The 26,484-nt window shown below is 37.1% G+C and overlaps 4 protein-coding genes across 5 annotated transcripts in view; 1 reads left to right on the top strand and 3 right to left on the bottom strand.

Annotated features, from left to right (window-relative positions):
* Positions 1–1,556: 1,556 nt before the first annotated feature.
* LOC117630467 (protein FAR1-RELATED SEQUENCE 5-like) lies at positions 1,557–2,732 on the bottom strand. Its single transcript, XM_034363180.1, has one exon. It carries the CDS (start codon positions 2,730–2,732, stop codon positions 1,557–1,559), a length of 1,176 nt encoding a protein of 391 aa, XP_034219071.1.
* A 460-nt stretch (positions 2,733–3,192) lies between these two features.
* Positions 3,193–4,075, bottom strand: LOC117632397. Its single transcript, XM_034365855.1, has one exon. The coding sequence runs from the start codon at positions 4,001–4,003 to the stop codon at positions 3,332–3,334; it is 672 nt and encodes a 223-aa protein (XP_034221746.1). The 5' UTR covers positions 4,004–4,075; the 3' UTR covers positions 3,193–3,331.
* A 5,050-nt stretch (positions 4,076–9,125) lies between these two features.
* The window catches only part of LOC117629865 (UDP-glycosyltransferase 84B2-like), an 18,375-nt gene continuing 1,016 nt past the window's right edge, over positions 9,126–26,484 (top strand). The window contains exon 1 of one of the 2 annotated variants that reach the window (XM_034362514.1): positions 9,126–10,116. In XM_034362514.1, the coding sequence (XP_034218405.1) occupies positions 9,366–10,116 (751 nt within the window). In that variant the 5' untranslated portion in view covers positions 9,126–9,365. Of the gene's footprint in view, positions 11,119–26,484 lie in introns of those variants that run through there. The other variant, XM_034362513.1, reaches the window with a different exon arrangement.
* On the bottom strand, positions 21,432–24,122 carry LOC117629864 (probable receptor-like protein kinase At2g23200). The gene has a single exon (XM_034362512.1). The coding sequence runs from the start codon at positions 24,025–24,027 to the stop codon at positions 21,613–21,615; it is 2,415 nt and encodes an 804-aa protein (XP_034218403.1). The 5' UTR covers positions 24,028–24,122; the 3' UTR covers positions 21,432–21,612.

Raw genomic sequence — 26,484 nt, 5'->3', positions numbered from 1 at the left:
TTAATTATACTCTGTATTTACCTGAGGTTTACAATTACTAACTATATTTCATTTGCATATGGGGATATCGAAGCTAACTATGATCTCTTGATATGATTCGGAGAGTCATGCCTTCTTCGGATGATTTGCAAAGTTTGTATATAGGATATCTTCAAACGTTTACGAAAAATATAAACAGATAAATGATTGAAATAGATGGTCCCAAGACTCCATTACAAGACAAAGGAATTGAAGCTGCAACAATAATTGACGTTGTGGGTACAAGTACAAAATTTCAGCTTCATACAAAATTATAGCTTGAACAATAAAGAACTAATCCAGCCACAACTACATTCAAAGTTCAATTTCCACGACTATTACTTCACAGAACGATTATTGATATTGGGTGAAATATTTTCTGCATCCTTGCACAAAGAGGACCTGCATAAGAAATAAGAAATTATATATTTAAGGTAAAATAATCGAATAAATCGAAATAAAAAATTCAAATTAGTTTCTTACTAATTAATGTGAGTTGAACAAGTTCTTCTGTCATGTCCTGTTTGTCCACACCCATGGCAATGACGTTTACTCTTATTCATTGTTTTCTCTTTTCCTCCCTAAAATCTTTTACCGCAGCCCTTCGCCCTTACTTGAAGAGGGTCATTCAAATGTGGTGAAAGATAACTACTAGTTGCATTTTCATTATTGCCTCCACATATATTGTTACTACTATGCACCACAAAATTTAACTTTTCTCGCATACCTTCAAAACTTTCTAATAGAACTTTACTGGCCTCTTGAGATACCAAGGCACCATCAATAAGCTCAAAAGCAAGTTTAGACAATCTTGTTTGCCTCATTAATAATGAATTATCACCACTTTCAGTTATTTTCCTTCCACCCTCTTCCACAACTATGTCAGATTTTGATGCTCTTGTCCACTTGTTTAATATATATATATATTTAACAAATACTCAATTCGTTTCATTTTCATGTATGCCAACACATGCCTGCATAAGATTCCTTCAAATTCAAATTTGTTACATATACATGAAGCATAGTCTGCAACTTTGTCAACCATGACTTCTGAAGCTACCATCTTTTTTCCTCCCCATTACCTTATAAAAGCATAAATTGTCATCCTCTCTTGCAAGTTGAAGCACATATGCCAAACATTTCCACAACTCTTTTTGAAACTTGTAGAAAATTTTATGAGTATAAATGGTAGCCATTTGCTTCTCCATTATCAATGGAGATTTCAACATAGGCTGCTCATTGATATCAACATGATCAGCAATTATCTCTTCATGACGTTGTTGGGCAAGCGCTCTATTAAACCATAATATGAAATCCATTAAATAATTTCTTTTTGAAATATAGAGCTTGAAAAATGCATGAACACCTTCTACTCGTTGGCTACTTGACATTTCTGCTGAAAAAATATCTTTCACATATGTTGGCACCCATCTTGAACGTGTTCTATAGACTGAAGATAGCCACTCATCATCATTTAGTTTACCTTTGTGGACCACATCCATCCACTTTAACTCAAATTCTTCCTTTGTGTTTGATTCCTACACACAACTTTGAAGTTCTCTATTTTCATCCTTATAAATGCAAGTGTTTATCTTTTGAGAAAACTTATCCAGAATGTGCCAAATGCAATATCTATGAAACACACTTGGAAAAGCTTGTGAAATAGCATTTCCCATCGCTGGATCTTGATATGTAATAATTATTTTGGGTGGAGCAGTAGGCATAGCTTTCTTAAACTGCTCAAACAACCAAAGAAAAGACTCAGTGGTCTCATTGCTCAAGAACCCACAACCAAAAAGAATAGTTTGACCATGGTTATTAACTCTTACCAGTGGGGCAAATACCATACCATACCTATTAGTATTGTAAGTGGTATCAAATACAACCACATCACCATAAAACTTATAAGCTCTTCTAGATGTTGGATCAGCCCAAAAACAATGTTTAAGCCTATCATCATCGTCAGCCTCTATCATAAAAAAGAAAGATTCATTTTTTGCTTGCTCACCAATAAAATGCTCACTCAACATCTGTGCATCATGCCTCTTCATCTTTCTCTGCAATTGTCTTTTGTAATTATATAAATCTTTCTTCGTATATCCAATGTTTTGCATCCCTCCTGCTTGCACTTCAAGAAGACTAAATTGTTGATGTGTTGGGATATTAACATCACCAAATCGTTGTGCCAATCCTTTATTAACTTCAGAAATTTTACGATGCGATCTCAACAAATGTACCATTTGAGGGGCTGTCAAAGCATGATTGTGGCCCTCCACAAAGTTAGAAATTATGTATTTTGTTCCCTCTCTTACCTTAAAAAACACAATCTTAGCCTTACACCCACTTCGTACTAGACCTCGTCGCCTATCACTTCCATTAGAAACTTCTTTGGAATATACTCCCTCTTTGTAGCACACATATTCTTTTCTCAAGATCTCATTAGAAGTTTTACTCTTTTGCTGACAATAACTTCGAACACTAAATCCCGCTTGTTTTGCGTAGTTGTTATAGAAGTTATAGGCATCCTCAAGTGATTCAAATTCTTGACCAATTTTTGGTACATTCTGATCTTCTACTTGAGGATTGAAAAATAAATCTGAATTATTTTCATTAGTATCTTTCATAAATTCATATGTCCCGAGTTCTTCTTGTGCGTTTTCCATCTCTAAAGTTTCATCTATATAAGAGACACTCTTGTAGGGCTCGCTCTTCATTGTATTTCACTAATCCAAAGATCATCTCTACAAAAAAAAAAAAAAATAATAATAATAATAAATAAATAAATCACTTGAATATGATATTATTTGACCACTCAATTAAATTATTGAAATTGAAGTACTTTCTTGATGCACCGTGTTCATTGAGTTTGTTGGTCTCAATTAGATGTCTTAATAATTTTCAATTTGCATGATTTTTTGTAAGGATGATATCTGAATGAAGATGTGAAGAACCTCTCAATAAAAGAGGACTATATATATATATATATATATTAGAAAAAATGTTATATTTGAATAAAGGCTCTATTAAATACAATATATTCATTAGGGTTCATAACTTAGGTCTCTCCATTTAGTATAAAAAGTAGAAACGGGACGGGTACATGAGCCCCGTTATATAAGAGTTGGAAACATGTATGGAAACTTACATGATAAAGAAATTTTTTGGAGAAAAATATAAAATGAAATGACATGAACATAAATTATCTTATCTCGAAGATACATGGAGTATAAATATAAATAAAATCAACAAAAAAATGTAAATGAGAAAATACATAACGAATATTTCTAATTTCTATTGAGATGATCACGAAAATTCATTGATGGGTGTTATCTGTAAATTTGTTTCCTGTACCAGGGCTTGGGCCCGAGTCCTTAATCCCTCCAAGTGTCTCAACATTTATGAATTTGTTTCCTGTACCAGGGCTTGGACCTGAGTCCTTAATCCCTCCGAGGATCTCAACATTTGTTACTTTGTTTCCCGTACCAGGGCTTGGGCCCGACTTCTTAATTCCTCCGAGAGTTTCGACATTTGTGAATTTGTTTCCTGTACCAGGACTTGGGCCGGAATCCTTAATCCCTCCGAGAGTCTCAACATTTGTGAATTTGTTTCCTGTACCAGGACTAGGGCCGGAATCCTTAATCCCTCCGAGAGTCCCAACATTTGTGAATTTGTGTCCAGTACCAGGACTTGGACCAGAATCCTTAATCCCACCAAAAGTCTCAACATTTGTGAATTTATTTCCTGTGCCAGGACTTGGGCCTGAGCTTTTAATCCCTCCGAGGGTTTGTTGGTTGGTAAACTGGTGCCCCACACCTGGGCTAGGGCCCGATTCTTTGATGGCTTCAAGAGACAACCCATCAAAGAAACCTCCAATTGCTCTACGACCAGAGTTTCTGTGCTTCATGATATTGAAAGGTCGAGCACTCACTGCAATGAATGTGGAGCTCAGGAAAAGAAGCAGCAAACTGAAAAACTTGGTTGTCATGTTGGTATTGGACAATTGAAAAACGAGAGAGAGAGAGAGAGAGAGAGAGAGAGAGAGAGTATTGTTGGTTTGTGTTTTGTGTGATCTGCATGATGAAGTATTTGGTCTGGTCTCTATTTATAACCTCGGTATTTGGTAAGCAAGTTAGACTGCGAGACGAGGCTTGTTTGACTAAGATACTTGACAAGCAGCATATATCATATGAATTTCAAACAAACGTGACATTTCCAATCTTTCATGGCATGCCATTCGTTCATGTGCTGGAATTAGGAAGCAACATCGATGGTTCTTGATCTCTGGCTAACATGTAGAAAAAAGAATTGGAAAGATTGGTTGCGAGTCCAAGTTAGAAAATGAGGAAGAAAATAATATCTATATATATATATGATGGAAACAGTATTGAATATTAAGGCCTCTACTAGCTAGCCGGCTCTATAAAGCCATCAGAAAGTTCTTGCAGTTTTGGGGAAATCAAAGAAAAAAAGAGGTCAAATTAGACTATGAGTATGCATTGTTTGATTTGAATTCCATGGCTGCAGTGCAACGTGACTTGAACGATTTATTGGAATTTTCATCACCAGTCAATTTTCCTAGTTGTAATATATCAATTGGGCAAGGGGGCCAATCGGGCTACCTACATTTTTATTTTTGTCAAAATAGCCACCATAACAATTCCATGATAAGAAACACCTTCATATTTAAAAACCTATACTTATACACGTACATTGATTTAGACACCATTTTTTCATATTTTATAATTAAGAAAAATAAGAAAACTCTTTGTTTTTCAGTTGCCATGGATGTAAGTAAACTAAATCTGTCTTTTAGTTTTAATACATTACATTTTTTTTAATCGATTGACGTATCGTATGAGCATACTTAGGTATATACTATACTATATAGTATAGTATCATACTATGTTAAAAATGTTTTTCTCCGTAATGGTTTTGGAATTTATTTAGAGGAGATAAAGGACTGCACACATTTTTATAGCCCACCATTATTGACAAACCAAAAGAGGCAGGTCTGTTTGGGGTTTCCTTGTAACTCCCTTCAAGACCTGCTCATGTCTTGCATGCCAAGATTGTGCACTAATTTAGCAAGGCGGAATTAGAAATTTGTCAATGAGTGGATTAGCTAAAGTTATTAGTTTAAAATTTAATGAAATTTTTTTTTTTGTGGGTACTTATAATTTCTATAGTCTTTTGTATAAAAAAAGAAAGTAAACATTAAATCATATACTGGCTACCTAAATTTTTATTTTTATTTTTATTTGTGTCAAAATAGCCATCATAGCAGCTCCATGATAAGATACACATTCATATTTAAATACCTATACTTATACACGTACATTGATTTAGACACCATTTATTCAGATTTTATAATTAAGAAAAATAAGAAAACTTTGTTTTTCAGTTGCCATGCATGTAAGTAAACTAAATCTGTCTTTTAGTTTTAATACATAACATTTTTTTTAATCGATTGACGTATCGTATGAGCATACTGAGGTATATACTATATAGTATACTGTATTAAAAATGTTTTTCTTCGTAATGGTATTGGTGGAATTTATTTAGAGGAGATTAAGGACTTCACACATTTTTATAGCCTACCATTATTGACAAACCAAAAAAGGCAGGTCTGTTTGGGGTTCCTTGTATCTCCATCCAAGACTTGAAACACATTCTGCTAATTTCTTGCATGGCAAGATGCACTAGTTTAGTCTCATGTATTATCTCATTGTATACGTAAAATCTTATGTGGAATGAACCACTCATTTCGTAAACTCCCATGACTAAGTGCGCCCCCTGATCCCATGATAATTTGATTTCCGGGTTTGTCGGAGGAAATTTTGAATTCAAATCTTATATACGATAGTTGTTGAATGCAATATGACAAGCAAATGCAAGACTTTTTGGCAAACCTTCATGGTGTGATTTTATTTTGTACTGCTTGATTGAGTTTGAGTTGTCTTAGTGTGCCCATTTGGCATTACTTATTTGGGGTCAAAATCACTTTCTTCAAAATCTTGAGCTACACAACACGTTTGGTAAGGATAGAATAATGGAATTTGGTAAAGAAATTCTATTTAACTCATACATATATTTCCATTTGCAAAACAGACTGCCGACAACAAATTGAATATTATTCGAAGGATGAGAAAAGCAATGGTGTTTTGTTTTCTTTGTGAAAGAAAGAGATTCTTATTTACTGTAGACATCCCTGAATTATGGCCCCAGTTGCAATTGGGTTCGTAAATTTTTTTTTAAAGTCAATTACATCCTTTAATTAGATAATCAGTTACAATTAGGTCCTGCTGTAACAGAATCTGTCGAGATTGACCATGTGAGTGTCACGTGATCTTCTTGTTCGGGGTATATTCGACTTTTCGTCGTTTTGAACGAAACAAAATCCAATTTAGCTTTGGAGAGGGGGAATTAAAACCCATCAAGTTGAAGATGAAAACCCATATGCTATTTCTATACCAGAAGAAACAAAAAAGAAAAAACTCAAATTCTTCTTCTCAACCACCGAGTACCAGATTTCCTTTATTTTATTTTATTTTAATGATCTTCCTTAGAAAATAAGGGCAGAAAAAAAAGAAAAAAAGAAAAAGGAGGAGCATTATTGAGATCCATACGGTAATTAGAGGCATAAATGGGTGGATTGAATGATCATCACCACAAACCTCACCGAATTTGAATAAATCGAGGTTGTCCATCATCGGGGGCAGCGACAGGTTGAGATCGAACAGCAAAGGAGAGACTTCGAAACGACAACGTCATGACGCAATCATCGCCGTCGTCAACGATGGAGGACGAGGAGTCGCAGTCGCTGTGGCAGTCATCGGGTGGGCAGGGTGCATGAGTTTCCGCTGCTGCTGAGCATCGGAGGTGGGTATGCGGAAGGGGAGGTTGGGATGGGGGTTGGGGAAGATGAGATGGGGTGCCTTTTTCTGGGTTTGGTGCGACTGTTCTTGTTCTAGTTTTTATTTTTTTGAATTTTTTGTTATTTTATTCTTTAAGATATATTTGTTCTTGTTATTATTATTTTTGTTTTAAATTTACCTTTTCTCCAGCACAGTAAATAATTTTGGAAGAAGGAGCAGTTCATCCATGCTAATTGAAAGGACCTTTTACCCTTAATTTTGACGGACAAATTGACAGATTTGGACAGCAGGACCTAATTGTAACTGTTTGTCTAGTTAAAGGATGTAATTGCTTATAAAAAAAAAAGTTCACATACCCAATTACAAATTGGTGCCAAATTCAGGGATGTCTACAATAAATAACCCTAAAATTTATGATGACAGGTGGGACTCAACTAGTTTTGGCAAACTTAGACAAAGAAAAAGTTATGTACAAGAGAGGAATGTGGAAGAAGAATGAACAATGCCAATCAGTATACAAATAAATACAATAACGCCCAAAGGCCAGGCAATACAAAGGTTAGCCCAAAATGGCAAACCCTTAGCCCTACACTCCCAAAAATAAAGACAATTGGGCCCAACCACATAAAGAACCCGACCTCAAAAGCCTTTTAAATTTAAGGAGAGGAAAAGTAATTATTTATGTAATCTATATCTATATATATAAAGCAAAAGACAGAGGATGGTGAAATATTCAAAACACTAGAAAATGTCATTGGTTAATGCCATTAAGAATTAAAATTATTAATTAAATGAGGATAATATAGTAAATTCAAACTTTTTCATATTAAAAAAATTAAAATTAAAAGAAAAATAAGATAATAGATTCTATATTTATGAAACACAACTACCTATTATTATTATTTAATTCTAAAATAAAATTAATTTTTTTAAAAAGGCCTCTCTCAGGCGCGGAAGCGCTTATAGAGAGGCTAGTATATATAAAGCAAAAGGCAGAAAATAGTGAAACATTCAAAAATACAAGAAAATGCCATTGATTAATGCAAACATTAAGAATTAAAATTATTAATTAAATGAAGATAATATGGTAAATTCACACTTTTTCATATTTAAAAAAATTAAAAGAAAAATTAGATAATTGATCCTATTTTTATTGAACACAACTACCCATTATATTTTTTAATTCTAAAATAAATTTAATTTTTTAATTTAAAAAAAAGCCTCTCGCAGAAGCGGAAGCGCGTGTGAAGATGCTAGTTTATTATAATTGAGGAAAACACTTCATTTTTCATTTTATAGAGATTGAAAATATAAGAAAGGTCACGATTATTTTCCATAATGTGTATGGACGAAGTAATAATTAAAGTTACAAAATAAGGAAGATGATTAGAGATGTCCTTAAAAAAATTAATTTGTTACAGATTAAATACATGCATATAGCATGCAAGATTATTGTGCTAGGGAGGTAGAGGATCTGCATCAGTCAATTTTTATTTTAATTTTTTTGGGCCTCAATCATTTATTGAGAGAGAGAGAGAGAGAGAGAGAGAGAGAGAGAGATTCATGTGGCCAACGATGAAGGAAGGAAGCATCCAGATCCAAAACGAGAGTGCAGATAGCCAACAAATGAGTGATATTCTGCCCTACCAAATAAAGGAGGATATAATCAAGCAACTGGATAATATAATATGATATGGCATCTAGTCATTGCCTAATCAGTGTCCCTTGCCTTTGACCTTATGTTGTTTTAGTTATATGATTATATCTATCTAGCCATTCGTTTTGCCACGGTCTTTACTTTCCTCTCACTCTAGCTATATCAGTACACAAAGTCACCCTCACACACAGCTTAGCTTTGATGTTGAAATTCGTACTGTTTTCAATATTGAGAAGAAAATTATCATTAGATAATACATTAGTTGGTAACTTGGTATTACTTTATCATTAAGAGCAAGTTTTCTGGGGTTAAAAGTGGGGTACGCACAGTTCGATCCAGTTTAATTCACCTCCAAAACTAAAAACCTAACAAAATCGTATTTAACGCGGTTATCTCACTCCCCTTATGCCGTCTGATTTGCTACTCTCAGTATTTTACCCACAGATATACAAGGCATTAAAATCTATATTCTTCTTTTGTCCTCAAAACATTTATTAAGAAATAAAGGGCAAAAAAATAGGCTGACCACACGATGGAGGAGGCATCCGGATACAAAATGGGAACAGATATAAAGGATACTCTGCCCTACCAAACAAGAAGGTGGTTTAAGTTTTTAAACTAGACACTTAGCATAAAACAAGACCACATCTTGATCTTGTCATTGCCTAAATCCCTCACTACCCCATGTTTTCTTCAAGCTGAAGTAGCTAAGTAGCTAGCCATTGTTTTGCTACTCTCTCTCTCTCTCTCTCTCTCTCTCTTTTTTCTCTCTCCAGCTCTCTCTCACAACAAAAAAAAAAAGAAAAAAGAAAGGCATGGCGGCTGATAAAGAAGAAATACGTGTTCTCTTGGTCGTGGCATTACAAGCTCATATGAATCCTATGCTCAAGTTCGCCAGATGTCTTGCATCAAAGGGAGTCTTTATCACTCTCGCCATGACTGAAACTGCAAGAGACACCCTTTTAAACTTCAACACTTTCACAACCCAAAACCCCAAAATCAACCTTGAGTTCTTCTCAGATGGGCTCACCGCCGAATTCAACCGTGAGAAGGGTGGAGAGGCCTTGACCACCCTTCAAATCTCAGGTTCCAAAAACCTCTCAAACCTCATCAAAAACCTCACTTTCGTCAAGAAACTAACAATTTCCTGCATAATTTTCAACCCCTTTGTTCCATGGGTTGCTGATGTAGCAGCTGAACTTGGCATCCCTTGTGCCTTGCTTTGGAACCAATCTTGTGCAACCTTTTCTATTCTTTACAGATACTCTAAAAAGATCAACCCATTTGATCCTAACTTTGAAATGAACCCAAGTGAGATTTTGGGTTGTCCTGGAATTCCAAATTTAGAAGTCAATGATCTTCCTAGCACTATCCTCCCTTCAACCCCTTTCCATTTTAAGAAGCTGATATCAGATTCAGTTCAGAGCTCAGAGAAGGCAAGTTGGGTTTTGGGCAATTCGTTTTATGAGCTCGAGAAGGACATCATAGACTCAATGGAATCACTCATTCCAATTCGCCCAATTGGCCCATTGGTCTCATCATTTATACTGGGCAGAACAGAAGAAGATGATAACAATACCCTTCACATTGACATGTGGGAGGCTGAAGAGTCCTGCATAGAATGGCTCAACAAGCAGCCAATCTCCTCTGTTATTTATGCCTCATTTGGCAGAGTGACTGTTTTGTCACAAATTCAGATAGACAACATTGCCATGGCATTGAAAACCAGCAAAAGACCATTTCTTTGGGTGCTAAAGGCCCCAACGGAAGGCTCCAAGATGAAATTAGGTGAATTGCCATCTGGGTTTTTAGAAGAGACCAGAGAGAGGGGCATGGTGGTCAATTGGTGCTCTCAGGAGAAGGTGCTTATGCACAAGGCGGTGGCTTGCTTCATGACCCATGGTGGGTGGAGCTCTACACTTGAGACTGTTGCCTCTGGTGTGCCTGTTGTAGTTTATCCAGAGTGGACTGATCAGCCCACAAATGCCAAGCTTTTGGCTGATGTGTTTAGGGTTGGTGTGAGAATTAGGGTTGGGGAAGATGGGATTGCTGGCTCAGAAGAAATGGGAAGATGCATTGAGGAGGTTGTGGATGGGCCAAGGGCTAAAGAAATGAAGAAGAGAGCTTTGGAGTTGAAGGAAGCAGCAAAGAAAGCAGTGGAAGATGGTGGTTCTTCTGACCTGAATATTAATCAATTTATCAGGGAAATTTCTGGGAAATCTTGCCAAGATAATTTTCTTGGAACTGTTAGAATTTGACTCATCATTCATCTAGGTTAGGTCTGTTTTTCTGTTTTTTGTTTTTTTGGTTTTTTGGTTTTTTTTTTTTTTTTTTTTTTTTCACTTAATAATTGTAAACACGACATTATCGACTATGGAAACAAAGTGGGATCAAACATAAAGTACTTGTGGAAGTAGTGAAGTACTAAAAGCCAATAAGGTAATGAAGTGATAAGGTTGAGTAGAGGTGATAAAATTCAGAAAGTTCATGATTGTCAATTGTCGACTTGTACTTCATGCACCAATTATTGAGTATTTAATTTTTATTATATATTATGTGTTTTACGAAGTTGTTTTTTATTTATTTAATGTTTAAAAAGATAAGAAAGACTTTACAAAGTTGCATGTTCTTGAGTGTCGGCAACAGAAAAAGAAAAGTATTAAATAGAAGAAACAATTGAAAAAAAAAGTTATATTGGCATCATCATCAGCTTTTTAATTCAACATGATTTTTTCTTTTCTTTTGGAAAAATCGGAAGGTAAGTGAATGATGATAAGAGTTCGAAACGAAGTCTCTGTTTCTGTTGGTATTAGTTTAACTTCTAATTTGAGTTGTGTACACAAAAAACAAGAGTTCTTCGATATGACTTCAAATTTAATGGTGAAATAAGGGATAACTTTAACTTTAACTTTATAATAAAAGGTTTTTAAAAGTTAAGAAATGCCAAAACAAACAAAGGAGCTAGATCTTAAGCATAAAAAAAAAACCAAATAGTCAAAGACCTTGTTATGCCACGTGAAAGTATTATCACGTCTATTTTAGTGTTATTGATCGGGAATAATAAATAGTGATAGGTTGTGGACATAACATTCAATTTAAATAATAAAAATATAATTTTGCTCCTGCATTTAATAGAAAAGGTTAACAAAATTGGCAGCACAACCATTTGTCTAAATGAAACTAAAATTAAAGGACCACAGAAACTATTTTGAAAATTAAGGTACTCAAATGCAAATCGGGGCAAAGTTTAAAGACTAATAAAATGATTAACCCTATTAAATTGCATAACAGCATAATACTTGTTTTTTTTTTAATTATAAATAAAATAAAAATGAGTGGCATGTTTACTAATTAGAGGAAGCCTTGGCCCATGGCGACCAGGGCTACAGCTCGGGACCCAAAGTTGAGAGGGGCACACAATTTTATATATAGCCCATATATGTGTATATTAGAAAAAAAAAAGAACCAAACCTTCAAAACTAGAAGGAGCCGTTCCTGATATGGTGGCATCTCAGCACAAGATCACTTTTTCATACTCTCAAGTAAACTTCCTTGATTGGAAAACAAAGTCAAATATATATATTATATATTATATAATATAACAAAAGAAAAACCAACCACAAGGAAATTAAACAAAGATAAACCAACATGCCTTTTATTTTATTTTATTTATTTATAATCAAAAAACAAAAAGGCTCTCAAACACAACACAAGAAGACTCTCAAATGCAAGCAAATTTTTATTTTTATTTTTTGTGATTCTCTTCTTCTCCAACACCGAGTTGGAAAACAATCCTCCACAACACTAGATGACAGGACCCGACCCAATTTCCCCTTTGGAATTCGAGTCAAGTCCTGTGCGTGTCCGACACCTGGCGAATGTCGGGCACAAATGACCTTTTTACCCTTCTTACTTCAATTTCTCTTTAAATTTCCTTAGACTTCTGCCGAAAATTCGGCAAAGTCTCCTCTGTATTTTGATCAATCCCAAAATTTTTCATCTGTCAACAATCTCAAATATTTTCACCCAACTACCAGAATGTTTCTAGTAATCAATTCGATTCTAAACACCAAATTTTCAACTGGATATAAAAGCATATTCTCAAGTTCTCAGGTTTTAAAGGATTTTCTACAACGCTACCTTACTTGGTGGTGCGGAAGCTATGACTGGCCCGGTGGTGGATCCCGCGTACCTCTATGGCCTGGGGGCGAAAAACAGTTTGAAAAATGTGAGTGGACCAAAAATAATGTTCTTCAAAGCAATTCTCATAAACATAATATCCCCCATTGTAAAAAAAAAAAATTTAACTAAATAAAACTGAATACTTACTTTCTACATCACGCATAGTCAATTCAAGGCATTCTATATCAGTCATATTCAAGCTCGAAAGTTTCATACAAAAACCACTGAATTCAAAGCTTTCATAAAAGTACTGAAATCAAACGCGTATAAAAACTCTGTACTCAGACCTTTCATAACTGAATAAATATAAAGGGATCTATGTCCGAAAAATCAGAAAAAACTGATTTATAATAGCTGAAAATCAACATTTAATAAAGAAACTCAGAATCCTTTGAAAATACCACCAGTATGTACCCCTGTCATTTCCGTCAATTCCCTGGCAGGTCTCGGGCGTCACACAGACTTACCCGAGCCGCAAACTGGCGAAATCGGGGGACTATGATCAGCCTGTCCCGCCGGCAGATTCCTCGATGACACCAAGTCAACTCGAGTCGCTCTGGCAGGATGCAGGGGACCGTAGTCAGCCTGATCCGCAATCCTGGCAGGTCTCGGGGACATAAAGTCAGCCGAGCCGCAATCCTGGCAGGTCTCGGGACACCAAGTCTGCCAAGCCGCAAATCCTGGCACTCACGGTCCGAGCGTCCCCGAAACTCGTGAGGCAAGTCAAGTGCACTGACTAAACTATAATCAGACTGGATGTCCGTAGACATCGGTCCGACTCTGGGTAATCACCATAAAGAAAAACGGGTACGAGGTGGTTTTAAAATAATGTCCTTTTAAAAAGAAATATCTGAATAATAACTGTAAAACTCAAGTCGTGCTGCGGTCTTAACTGATTCAAAACTCAAACTCTGTTTCTGTAACTGGTAAATAAGCAGCACCGACTTATAGCATTATTACTGTACTGCTCATATTCAAAATCGTATTAAAACTTACTCAAAGACTGAATGAAGAAACTTACTCAAATAAACTCATTTATAAAACTCATGTAGATAAAATCATTTATAAAATCTATTTTATATAAAAGCACATCAATTCATATAAAAGCACATCAATTCATTCATGAAATCTGATTTATGAAAGAAGGTCCACTCACAGATGGTCCGAGCTACTTCGATCCCTCAGAGGTCTCCTTTTAAAATCCTGTCGGGCTCCTGGTGCCTGATTACCCCGAAAGATTAAATTAATAAGCTGCTGAAATAAAACGAATTTCAACTAAACACCCTGCCCCCGGCTCCTAGAAATACGTGCTTTTCAATTTACAAAATACTCTTATGCCCACATTAGCCTTTTCGGACAGTTGGACCAGTTTTGGGAGGTCCGATACTCAGCTAAGCGATAACTGTCAGATCGGCCGACCCGGGACCCGTTGGGTCCACAATCTCCGATGGCCAATCTGGATTTCCCTGAAGGTTTCTCACACAACGGGAACCATGTTCTGTGAATTTGGTCCGAATCGGACGGTCGGATTGGCCAAAATCGCGTTATCGCTTAAAACTCAAACCCTAGCCCCAGGGTTCGCGATTTCGGAGTATCCGGGACTCCGATTCGCAATCCGTCGAATCCTACGTGATCCTGAAATCACGTAGACCGACATATCCAAAATTCAGCTCGATCCGACTATTTAACGACACAGCACTCACGGATCGCGCGATATGGAAAATCCGTTCGGGGCTCAAACGGACTCCGAATCGAGATCCGCGAAATTCCACACGCTCGTGACGACACGAGGGTCACAAATCTGCACAGAATTATATCAGTACCCTCGCCCACGCGCTCCAGCACGCGCGGGCAGCTTTGGGTGTCCAAAGCGATACCGGGTGGCCGAAAAATCTCGGAACCAAGACTCCAAACTCCTACCCTAGGTAAAACACCCCATTTGGAGTCACTTTTGTTCTTGGACCACCCCCAAAAAGTGACCGGAAATGGTAGTTTCGAGCGGCCGAAGTTTCGGCCAAACTTCAAGTCGTAAATCGAACCCCTTAACGCTAAAATCGATCGAAGCCCATATACCCATCAGCTAGAGCACGAAAAATAGGTCAAAAACCATACCTTACTCGATCGATTTGGTGGAGAAACGGAGGAGAAATCTGAGCTGGAAGTTCGGGTGGCATTCGGACGAACCATCGTCGGAAATCATGGTTTTCCGGCCAGATTCCGGCACCCCCGAGGCTGGTGTTGGTCGGAAAAGAACGGCGGTGAGTCACGGTTCCAACGGTACCCACGGCGGAGATCGGTTCCAAGTATGGTGGCCGTGGCGACGAGTTGAATGGGTGGAGGTCGCGGGCGGTTTGGCTGCGGGAGGAGAGAGAGAGAGCTGACAGGGGAGAGGAGAGAGAGTATATAAATATCTGACTTTTTGACCAAATTACCATTTTGCCCCTCGCGATTTTTAGACCATAACTTCTTCGTTACGGCTCCGATTCGGGTCTACTCCGTGTCTACGAACTCCTTTCGCCGCGCTCTACGCAATGGCGTAAGCGAAATTCCCAAATTCTTTCTCGATTAAAAAGTCAAATTTTTCCCCATTAAAATATGCGAGGGCAATTTGGTCATTTTGCTAAAAGATATTTTCCTTACCTTTTTAAGATATTTTCTTTCTTTTTGATATTTTGTTTTGGGTTCTTACAATCTACCCCCCTTATAAAAATTTCGTCCTCGAAATTTGCATCTCTGTCCTTCCAGGAGGGGAAGAAGAACTGCTCCTGCATTGGCTACTCGGGTTACTACATTGCACATCTCACTGAAAGCTAATTACTTTCTCTTCAAAAATCTGGACTGCTTGTTTTCTACACGTTCTGTAATCTTATTGGGTCCAATCTAGCTAGGATTTGGCTCCCTGACTTCCTTAAATCTCATTTCACCTTCCTCAGGTGATAACTATCGAGAATACTTATCTGAAGATCCTTCTTCCAATATCTGCCTAACTCCTTGTCAATCCTGGATTACAATACTTCCAGATTTCAATAAACCTTACTTAGCATTCTTTCTTCGTACTTGGGTGCTCCATACTATGTCTCGAGTAAGGCATCTATTGGAAACATCTAATTCAAGGAAATCCAATAATTGTCACTTAAGGCATATCCTCAAACCAGCATCTTTTTAATTAACTCATTCTGAAACTGTAGTTCATTATGTCTCTCCATACTTTTGGCTACACCAGCCTTAAAACCATTTGCAATATTACCATCCTAGCTGGTTTCTCTACTAACACTAGCTCCAATTCGATGGCCTCCAAGCCTGCGGCCGTTCGATGATGGAAAACTGTAATCACCACTGTAGTATCTCTCTTGATCTCTTCCTGAGTAAGATTATCTCCTTCCCAATACTGTGTACAGAGTGCACCCCATAGTCTGCCCCTTATCTGGCTGGGACAGACATCACCACCAACTAATTACAATACCTGGGATGGAGGCTTTTTAACTTTATCATAACCAGATACTACCTCTTACTTCCTATTGTTTATTACTAGAAATAGTACGTGAAACCTTTTTCTTGTATTCGGTTTCAACCGTTATCCTCTATCCTGCTGCAAAACTCCTGTGTTCACACCTTTTGTAGACTCATGAATAAGGTTGACTATCATATTCTGTTCCCAAAATGTTTACTTCGTACGGGTCAAAGGATTTTAACATCACTTCTTAATCACATCCTACCCAAAACTTTATTCTCCTGTGAAACAACCAGGATTTCCTATGACCTGCTATACTCCTTCAACTCAATCCTCTTTTACTGCTAGATACCATTATTATTCCAACTTATAGCTCTTACTCTTGTTTACTTGATCCACCCATCTCGCGGATGGATCTCTGGCTGACTATAACCTGGGCTAACATCTCCAGGGTCTACTGAGTGTTTGGATCTTCCTGCCTACTAAGTATAGTAGGTGCGGCTCCTTACAAACCTCTTAAGAGATTACTCTGCCGGTTTAGATACCGACACAGCTCCTGTCTGACTTGGGAATTTCATTCCCTTTCGTCGAGATAACTATCTGATTTTCCTACGGATACCACCACCATTTGGGCCCAACTTGAGAAGAGAGCGAGGATGCACAAAGTGCGAAGTCTATAGGAAATAAAACCTACGCTCTGATACCAAATTGACAGGACCCCCGAGGCTGGTGTTGGTCGGAAAATAACGGCGGTCGAGTCACGGTTCCAACGGTACCCACGGCGGAGATCGGTTCCAAGTATGGTGGCCGTGGCGACGAGTTGAATGGGTGGAGGTCGCGGGCGGTTTGGCTGCGGGAGGAGAGAGAGGGCTGACGGGGGAGAGGAGAGAGAGTGATATAAATATCTGACTTTTTGACCAAATTACCATTTTGCCCCTCGCGATTTTTAGACCATAACTTCTTCGTTACGGCTCCGATTCGGGTCTAGTCCGTGTCTACGAACTCCTTTCGCCGCGCTCTACGCAATGGCGTAGGCGAAATTCCCAAATTCTTTCCCGATTAAAAAGTCAAATTTTTCCCTATTAAAATATGCGAGGGCAATTTGGTCATTTTGCTAAAAGATATTTTCCTTACCTTTTTAAGATATTTTATTTCTTTTTGATATTTTGTTTTGGGTTCTTACACTAGACTAGTGCCTTTCTTTCAAGATTTTTATTTATTTATCAGATCTTTCAAGGTTCTTCCTTTTTTATAGATAGATATAGATGTATAAATTTTATAATACATTATACACATCTTTATTAACTTATTTTTCTTTATTATTTGATTCAACAAAAAAATTGGCAAAGATTCTTGTTCTTTACAATTAGAAGTTTCAAGTTGAAGAAAAGATGCTCAAAATCCAAGTTTTATTGTTATTTGTTAATTAGTTTTTTGTTATTGTGTTGTGTTTATTATAAAAATTAAAAAAATGCTTCCTAATAAACAACTTTATGGAAATCTCAAAAGACAAAAAAGAAAAAGAAGAAGAAATTTTTCGAAGTGTAAGAGGATCTTTGAATAAATATTTTGTTAAAAAGACATCAATGCTTCACTTGAAAATCTGAGCAGTGTTTAATTTTGATAAAAAATTGTAATTTTAGTGTTTAATTTGTCTAAAGGGTCACACTTTCAAAATTTACCCAGGGCCTTAGAAAACCCTGGACCGGCTCTGTTACTAATCAATAATGAGTATTAGAATGATTCTAATTACTGTTCTTCTTGTGTTTAGTAACACACAGGTATTGGAATAGTTCCAATTCATCATTTCCCTTGTGTTTACCAACACATTAGGAATAAAAAATTATGTAGGTTTCACGATAAAATCCTTAATTAAATACCCTCAAAATCATGAATAATATCAACTAGGGGTGAGTAGTTGATTTGATTCCATTTTTTTGTTGTTGAAAAAAAGGATAGAATTTTATTAATGAGAGGAAGGGAATAAGTACAAAAACCAAGCTATGTCCTCGAGGATTAGGCGAGCAACTATATACATAAGGGTTCGATCGTCGGTCTAGCCAAGTAGCCTACCATCTCAACGACAAGCATGAGAAGGAACCTTGCCCCTGATAAAGCATCTCCAATTTCCCTAGGATCATACCCGTAAAAATCTACTTTTTTTTACCTTTAAAAGTCTCAAAGAACTACTAGTTCTAATTCCTTTATTATCCTATTTAACTTCCCCAATTCATGATTTTCTCCATTTATAGTAAGTAAACTTGGGTATAACTTTTCTGGTCCACAATAGTTTTTGTAAAATTAGTTGAGACATGTCTATTTATAAAACTAGTTATCTTTGACAAAGTCAAAACTAAACAAACCACCTAAGAATTGATTCTACCCATCAAAACAAAAAGAAGAAAAAAAAAGGATTGATTCTAATAATATCATCAATGCTTTATTATATTTTTCATCCACAAGGAGAATATAACTAGTTGGTCAAATTCTATGGTTACCGTGTTAATTTCATATTATCAAACTTGGGCTGTTTTTGACTTTCGTTTAAAAGGCTGTGCAATTTATTTATAAATGAATCCCTTGGGTCACAATTTATTGGATGTAGGTAATTTTTTATTTATTTTTCCTTCTGTCTTTGTTCAACAGTTCATTATGTTCACTCTCCTGCCCTCAAAAATCTTTTTATTGTTTTATTATTTTTTATACTTCGACTTGAGCAACAATCATCCAATAAATTTATCTTGAATACCAAAAGCGTTGATACCAAGTGTAGGCTTTATGGCTATGATACCAGATATAGGAATAACTACTTTGACTGCTAAGCCTACAAAATTAATATAATTATAAATTATTTAAAAAGTTAAAAAGAAATTTAATTTAATTCCTCCACCACTCCCATCTAATTCCTTTTACTAATGACACAGTACTAAAAACAAATACCCAACTGGTTCTTTTTCCTAAAAAAATATAAATTAATATCCACCAATTGAGATTCCCATGAAATTGACATATGTGGATCCAGTTTTCATGGTATCATTGCTTTGCTTTGCTTTGTTGCTGGCTGGTTTTGAGAGAAGAAGGAATGTGAAAAATAAAAGGTGAACAATAATTCAGTGTAATTGAACCATTTAGACCGTTGTTTATGTGACATTGACATTTGAGAACCGCAAACAATTTGGGGCCTTTTGCAGCACGCATTTCAAATTTGATTTGGTATATCATGCACCTACTTATAACCCAAAAAGTATGTGCGCCAACCGACCCTGTGACATTACTCAAATGAGTAAACCCATGTTTGTTTTTTTTGTTTGGTCGGAGGCAGGTAACCCATGTAACCATGTTGGCAAGTCACACAATTGGGTCATAAATTAATCCAAATGCGAAAGAGAAGGACAGTTGTTCAAGTCAACAATTCTTCGTCGCGCACTCAATAATCGTCTATCCACGCTTGAATGGCCAGCTATCCCAAACACATTTTAACAACTAAAAATCACTTACACAATGCATTAACAGCTGAGAGTCGAGTGGTCTCAAGGAGAAGTCAAGCGTGGACTGTGCCAAGCAGAGCTCAATCTCAATGTGAAATTGAAGCTTACTCCCACCGTCTGCGCCTGAACTCATGAGTCATGACCAATAGGAAAATGAAAAGTTTGGGTCAAAGTCAAAAACACTTCTTTTAATGGACCCCACAACCAAAAAGCTCTACACCGTCCTTTGCCACCCAATCCCTCCCACACCTTATAACAAAGGACGTTAAATAGCTTATGAAATGAAGATGCCAAAGAACCCCAAAGCCAATCTTTTTCTGCTCCATTCTTTTTGCCAAGGAGGAGAATATAGCTGAAAGAATCATCCTATATAGTTGGGGGGAAGAAAGAGGTTCATTAAACAAGTTATTGTTCTTGAAACATCAAGAATGAGACACTTTTGCTTATGTCTATTAGTTTTGATGGCGCTAGTGTTCTTCTCACAGTCCAACGTTGTTGTTGTTCAAGTTGAATGTAGAGCTCTTCGTTCCAAAGTTTCTGGTAATGGGCATAGATTGATCGGATCAAAACCTTCATTTTCAAGCTCTGCAACTGCAAGGAAGAAGAGGGACAAGGTTTTTGTAAGGTATCAAATGTCTACGTTGGCTTCTGGACCAAGTAGGAAGGGCTCTGGCCACTAGCTTAATTCCATACTTCTAAAACATTTTTAATGGCTTCCTTCAATCATCATGTAATTCTTCTTTATTTATATCATCAGCTGTGGATGTTTGTAGCCTAAACATATGTATATTTGCAATGGATTATTATGAAATTCAAGAAACGAAACACACTTCTTAGAAGCTATAGCTTATTTGTTATTGCCTTAATTTTTTCAAATAATTCGTATACCGACTTGTTGCTGCAAACTCTAGAGCAACTTTCTAGCTTTCTGCTAGCAAAATCAGACGCCAATTAGCTAATTGTGACTCTGAATTATCTGCTCTGCTGCAATTCGTAGTTGAAAAAGAATATAAAATCCCACGCCGGAAATTTGAAGCCTTACTTTAACAGTATGTTTATGTTATATTTTGGTCCTCCTGATGATCTCATGCTCAAATTGTATCGTGATATTAGAGCATGCACTTCATTCGTTGGTTCAATTTGATCACATGCGCTCTAGAATTTAATTGATTCACATATTTACCACAATCTGGCGGCTTACAAAGGATCGTGTTAGAAACTATAGAAGTTAAAATTCCAGTAGAAATTTGAAGCTTTTCATTGCAGTGCATAATATATTGGGTCTTTCGATCGTTACCGATTAATTTTGAGTTGAACGCTTTTAAGTCTAAAAAACAGCCAACTTTTTAAAGTAGCATAGCCAAGAGTGTCAAAAAGCATATAAATTGTATGATACAAGTAAAAATTTCAAAAGGCAGATTTATTTTCTTAGATTGAAACCTCAACCGTTGGAAGAATTCTTTTCCTGACAAATATGCTTTTGTTCCCTAACCCATATGTGATCTGAGATTCTAAGAGATATTTTAGTTCCAGAGTATTTTAACATGTTCAGTATCAGTATCGATCACGAGTTTTGAGTCCCCTTCAATTTGAATGTTTTTCTGCGTTTGTTCCTACAGCCCAAGCTAGCCAATTTTGCAAGGCTTGGGTCAGAGGCCACGCCGTTAAACGTCAACGCAAGCACAGGGAGAAAAATTTCCATGTCTCGGCGGCACTGCCCCTTCTCTCTATTTCTCCTCACGTAACAAGAGTCAAGTGGGTTCAATCAAAGATGAGAAACAACACTACTATGTTGAATCTTAAAGATGAGATGTCAGAGCTAATAGTACAATAATCAAAGACAATACCAAAATCAACACAGCCACACCAAAGTTAGCTTTACTGGCAAGAAACTAAAAACAAGGGTAATATTAATACTTCATAGAACACACAAGCTTATCCTTATCTGGCATCGCCAAACTTCAACTGGGAGAAAACTTGGCTTGGTGTTGTGTCCACCGATCCGTCCGCGGAGACAGCTGTATCGTCTGCGTTAACTGTGGAACTAAGTGAAGGAAGACGCTCAACATTTATGAATGCTGATGAAGCATTGGCTGTGCTGTCCTCAGAACTAAGTTCTCTAGGATTTAGTGCTAGATGGAGCCTTAATGCATATTCCAAGTCAGACATCACATTACCCATTGTAGGCCGATCATTAACTTCTTTTCGGAGACATTTCTCAGCCGTGTCACTAAATACTCGCAGCGAGTTAGCATCAATCTGACCCTCAAGTGAAGAGTCTACAACCTGTTCAAGCAACCCTTTCGTCTTGCAATGTAGAAACCATTCAGCTAAGTTCATTTCATCTCTTGGGAGATTTCCATCAATAGGAGGTCTTCCACATAACACCTCAAGAAGAACTACCCCGAACGAGTACACATCAGATTTTTCAGACAACTGTTCGGACATCATGTAGTCCGGATCAAGGTAACCAAGGGTGCCTTTCACTTTGGTGACGACATGAGTTTCATCAACAGAACCATGTTTTGAAAGGCCAAAGTCAGCAACTTTAGCAACATTATATTCATCAAGCAATATGTTGTTGGACTTAACATCACGGTGAATGATGCCCCCAGCTGCAACTGTGTGGAGGTAATCCAGACCCCTTGCTGCACCAAGGCAAATTTCAAGTCTCTGCTTCCAAGGCAAACGTGGCAAGTCCGAACCATATAAGTGATCTGTCAAGGTCCCATTTTCCATGAACTCATAGACAATTATCATCTCAGACTTTTGATCACAGTACCCAATTAAGGAAACAAGATGGCGATGGTGAATCTTGGACAAAATCTTGATCTCTGTATGGAATTCTTGAAGGCCTTGGCCTGAACCTTTCTTAGCTCTCTTGACAGCTACTTTTCTTCCATCGAGGAGAGTTCCTCTGTAAACATTCCCAAAGCCACCTTCACCAAGCAGCTTCTCATCGTCAAAGTTGTTTGTTGCACGCTGAACTTCAGCAAATGATATCTTCACCCCACGAATCGCAGTCAACCTTCTTATGTGTTTCAAACCAAACAAGATTCCGAAAGCCAAAATGCAGATGAAAGACAGGCTTCCAACAACCGAACCAACCACAAGACCCACATTTTTCTTCACAGACTCTTTCACATCAGAAACTGAAACTGACCCCTCCATTATCTCCAACATTTCCAGACCATTCAGAAAGGCAGTTTTGTTTGTAGAGTTTATCTGAGCACCTACGCTGATGCTAATGAGTTGAGACTCATTAGAACGCACCACAAAATCATAGTAGAAAGGAGTACCCGACAGTGTATCGAATGAGGACTGACCTCCACCAACCTTCTTACTGAAGTTGCCATTTGAGTACAAATTAAATACTATATTACCTGGTTGACCAATAATGTCACAGAAGTGAACCCGGACAAGGTGCCTAGCTTTTCTTCTCGCCGCAATAAAAGACCAGGTTATGTTGAAGGAATTGAATGGCCTGCTTGGAGTAATATTCATCTCTTTGGCAGTTCCGTAAACAGAATACGGGGCAATAAAATCATTAGCAGCAATGAAATGAGTGTCTGGATCATTAAGCTCTCCATTGTAATAACTAGGCTTAGTGTAGGGGATTTCCTTGGCAGAGTTTGGATCAGACAGATACCTATCATCTTGTTCCCAGTTTCTCCATATTGTGTCATTATCTGGTGGGATTTTCTGGCCTCCAACATTCACCCTGTAAATTGTATGCAGAGCTAAAGGAAGACTACTGTTGTAATTCTCAGGACTGAAACTTGCAGGAGCAAGGAAGACTTCAATGGCATTTACAAATGCAAAAGATGATGCTTGAGGAACAAAATATATTTTAAATGTGCCAGGATCAATCCCAAGGAAGAACTCCTTTATCAAAGGAGAGTTGCTACTATTCTTAGCAGTGAAATTGCTTAACAGTTTGAACCCAGAATTTGAAACATTAGGAAAAGCCAGAACATCAAAAAGAGCTGTGGAGAGATTAACTGAGGAGGAGAAAGCCAAGAAATGCAGGCGTACAAAATAAGTACCGTTTTCACTAATCTCGAACTTATAGTAGGATTGCTGGCTGAAAATTCTTGCTGTTTGGTAGAGAGTTGATATATTATCTGGAAGCTGGTTGCTGGCTTTGACAGCCTTGCTTTTCTGTGAGGAGAAGTAATCATCTGCAATGAACGTCCTGCCATTTAAGTTTATAGCAGCATCTGATCCACAATTGATGAAATTCTCATCTGGGAGCTCATAAGCTAGAGACAGAGAGTGAAAGGATGATAAGTGGAGGAGAAGAGCAAGCAGAGAAAACATGGGGACAAGGGATCTACAGTTATGAAGATTTTCCATGAAAGATAATGGAGTCACTGGATTTTACTAATTCTTAGCCGAAGCAATGCTCATCTGGGAATAGAATTTGGAGGTGAATGATTATGGAAATTATGCAAGACAAAGACTTGGAATAGGAAAAGTTGCGGACTTTTAAAGTTGATAAATGTTTGTTGAGAGAATCCCACGTCAGGAAAGTAAAGCCAATTGATTTTAAGATGGATGCTTTAATTCTACTAATATCAACCATGAACATTGGAATTTAGGGTGGAATTTATGTAAATATCCCTTATATTTCATAGACTAAGCAAATACAACAAAGGACATTTTGGGTATCTTAATTTTCTCTAGTTAAAGCGAACCATGTAATTGACTGAAGTTCCTTCCACTAAGAAAAAGTTTGATGGCGCTCGTCTTCATGTGTTTTGCATTGGATGAGAAAGGCACCATGAGAGACAGTGGTCCACCTGACAACAACTTTTTATTTATTTGCTTTAATGAATGATCCACAATAGGATGTATCCAAACCCTATAAGCAATTCTTCTTTCACACATCCTCAACATCACATAAGTTCTAATTCTTTCAAGGCATGTTAAGATGACCTTGTCTCTTGCGTCTAGTATGCAGGAGTTGAATGTCTCATAGAGATTGTTCAATAAGATGTCACACTTGCAGTGTTCATCGAAATGAGATTTGCTCTAATTCTTTGGTGGCCATTTTAGGAGCCACTTGTAAGCTTCATTATCTTGCACCTTCTCCATCTCTGCTTTATACCATGAAATCGTGGTGGCCCTTGATGTTACCCACAATATGTGCTTTAAAAAGAGCCCAGAATGTTGCCCTCTGAAGTTGCTATAAAGGTGCATCACACACATTCTATGCTCAGTTGTAGGCACAACTGTTTCAATGGCTGGAAGTAGACCATTTTTCTTGTCACTTACGAACACCCAAGCAGCCTCATTCTTTATTTTTAAATCTGATACCAACAACTCAAGAAACCACATTCAAGAACTCTTATTTTCAATTTCAACTACAGCATAGGTAATGGGGAACATTCCATTGTTCCCATTAACCCGAACAGCTGTTAATATTTGTCATGTGTATGGTCTTTTCAAATGGTACCCATCCACGCCAATCACAGGCCTACATCCTTCCAAAAACCATTTCTTAAAACCTGCCAAGCACACATAAATTCTCTGAAAAACAGGTTCCTCCCCAACCATGTCATTCTTAATTACAACTGTACTACCCTTGTTAGAAGCTTTCAACTATTATGCATAATCCCATAACCTTGCATATTGCTCTATATAGCTACCTTCAATGACCACTCTTGAGAACCTCTTGCCTCTCCATATTTTATGTTTGCTTACATTCATAGTATATTGTTCTCGCACTTCTGCCTGCATTGCTGCTACATCCCAATTGGGATTTTTCCTAATTTTGTATGCAAACCTAATGGATAGCCATCTTGCATTGCAATACCCATACCTATCAACTCTAGTACACTCATGTTCTAAAGAAAGATACTACTACAAAAAGTGAAAAAGACGACCAGAAAACAACGACGGTCTAAGTGAAAACCGTCGTGGTTTTTAAAAAGACGACGGTTCTAAAAACACCGTCGTGTAATACCACCTTAGACAACTAAAAATGGAGATTCAAATGGCTGTTCAAAAACAACGACGTACCTAATTAAACAACCGACGTCTATTTGAAACAGATTTCCGCAGAGTAAAATCAAAGCCAACAAAGAACGGCAGAAGTTATGAATCGACCGACGTAGAAAGTAAAGACGACGATTTCAATAAAAGCCGCCGTTTTTACTCATAAAATAACACGACGAGGTTTTCGTATAAGACGCCGTATAATTACAAACAAATCCACGGCTTTAAAATACAAAATATCGCCGTATTAAATTAATTTACAACGACGGAAAATATAAATATATCGACGCCATTCTCGTATAGTTCTACGACGTTATCTTTAAATCGTACTATAAAATTTAACGTCGTATTTATTCATTTTATACGTCGTACCTTTAATTTAAACCGTCGTCTTAATAAGAATTTTTGTTAACAATTTTTTTCTTTGATTTTCTTATCCTACGTCGGTAGATCTACTTAATGACAAGAATTGAAATAACCACGACGGTTTATATAGAAAACCGCCGACATAATCAGATTTTTCTGAGATCCCAAGGGTTACGAAATCTTACCAGATGGAACTCTGTTCCACATCATAATCTTAACAGATGACACAGATTTGCAATCAGAGAGACAATTTTTTGGAAGTTGATGATGTGTGTGCTTTTGTGTATCTACAAATATTATACCTAACGTCGTTGCAAATTTGCAATCAGAGAGACAATTTTCAACGACGGTTATATTATACCTAACGACGTTTAAAAAACAAATCAACGTCGCTCAACAAATATATTACGTCGTCTTAGTCTTACTTAAGACGACGAAAAACGACGA

This window comes from Prunus dulcis, chromosome 6, assembly GCF_902201215.1.
Source record: "Prunus dulcis chromosome 6, ALMONDv2, whole genome shotgun sequence".
NCBI classification, from domain to species: domain Eukaryota; kingdom Viridiplantae; phylum Streptophyta; class Magnoliopsida; order Rosales; family Rosaceae; genus Prunus; species Prunus dulcis.
This window is presented reverse-complemented; position numbering and strand designations above follow the sequence as displayed.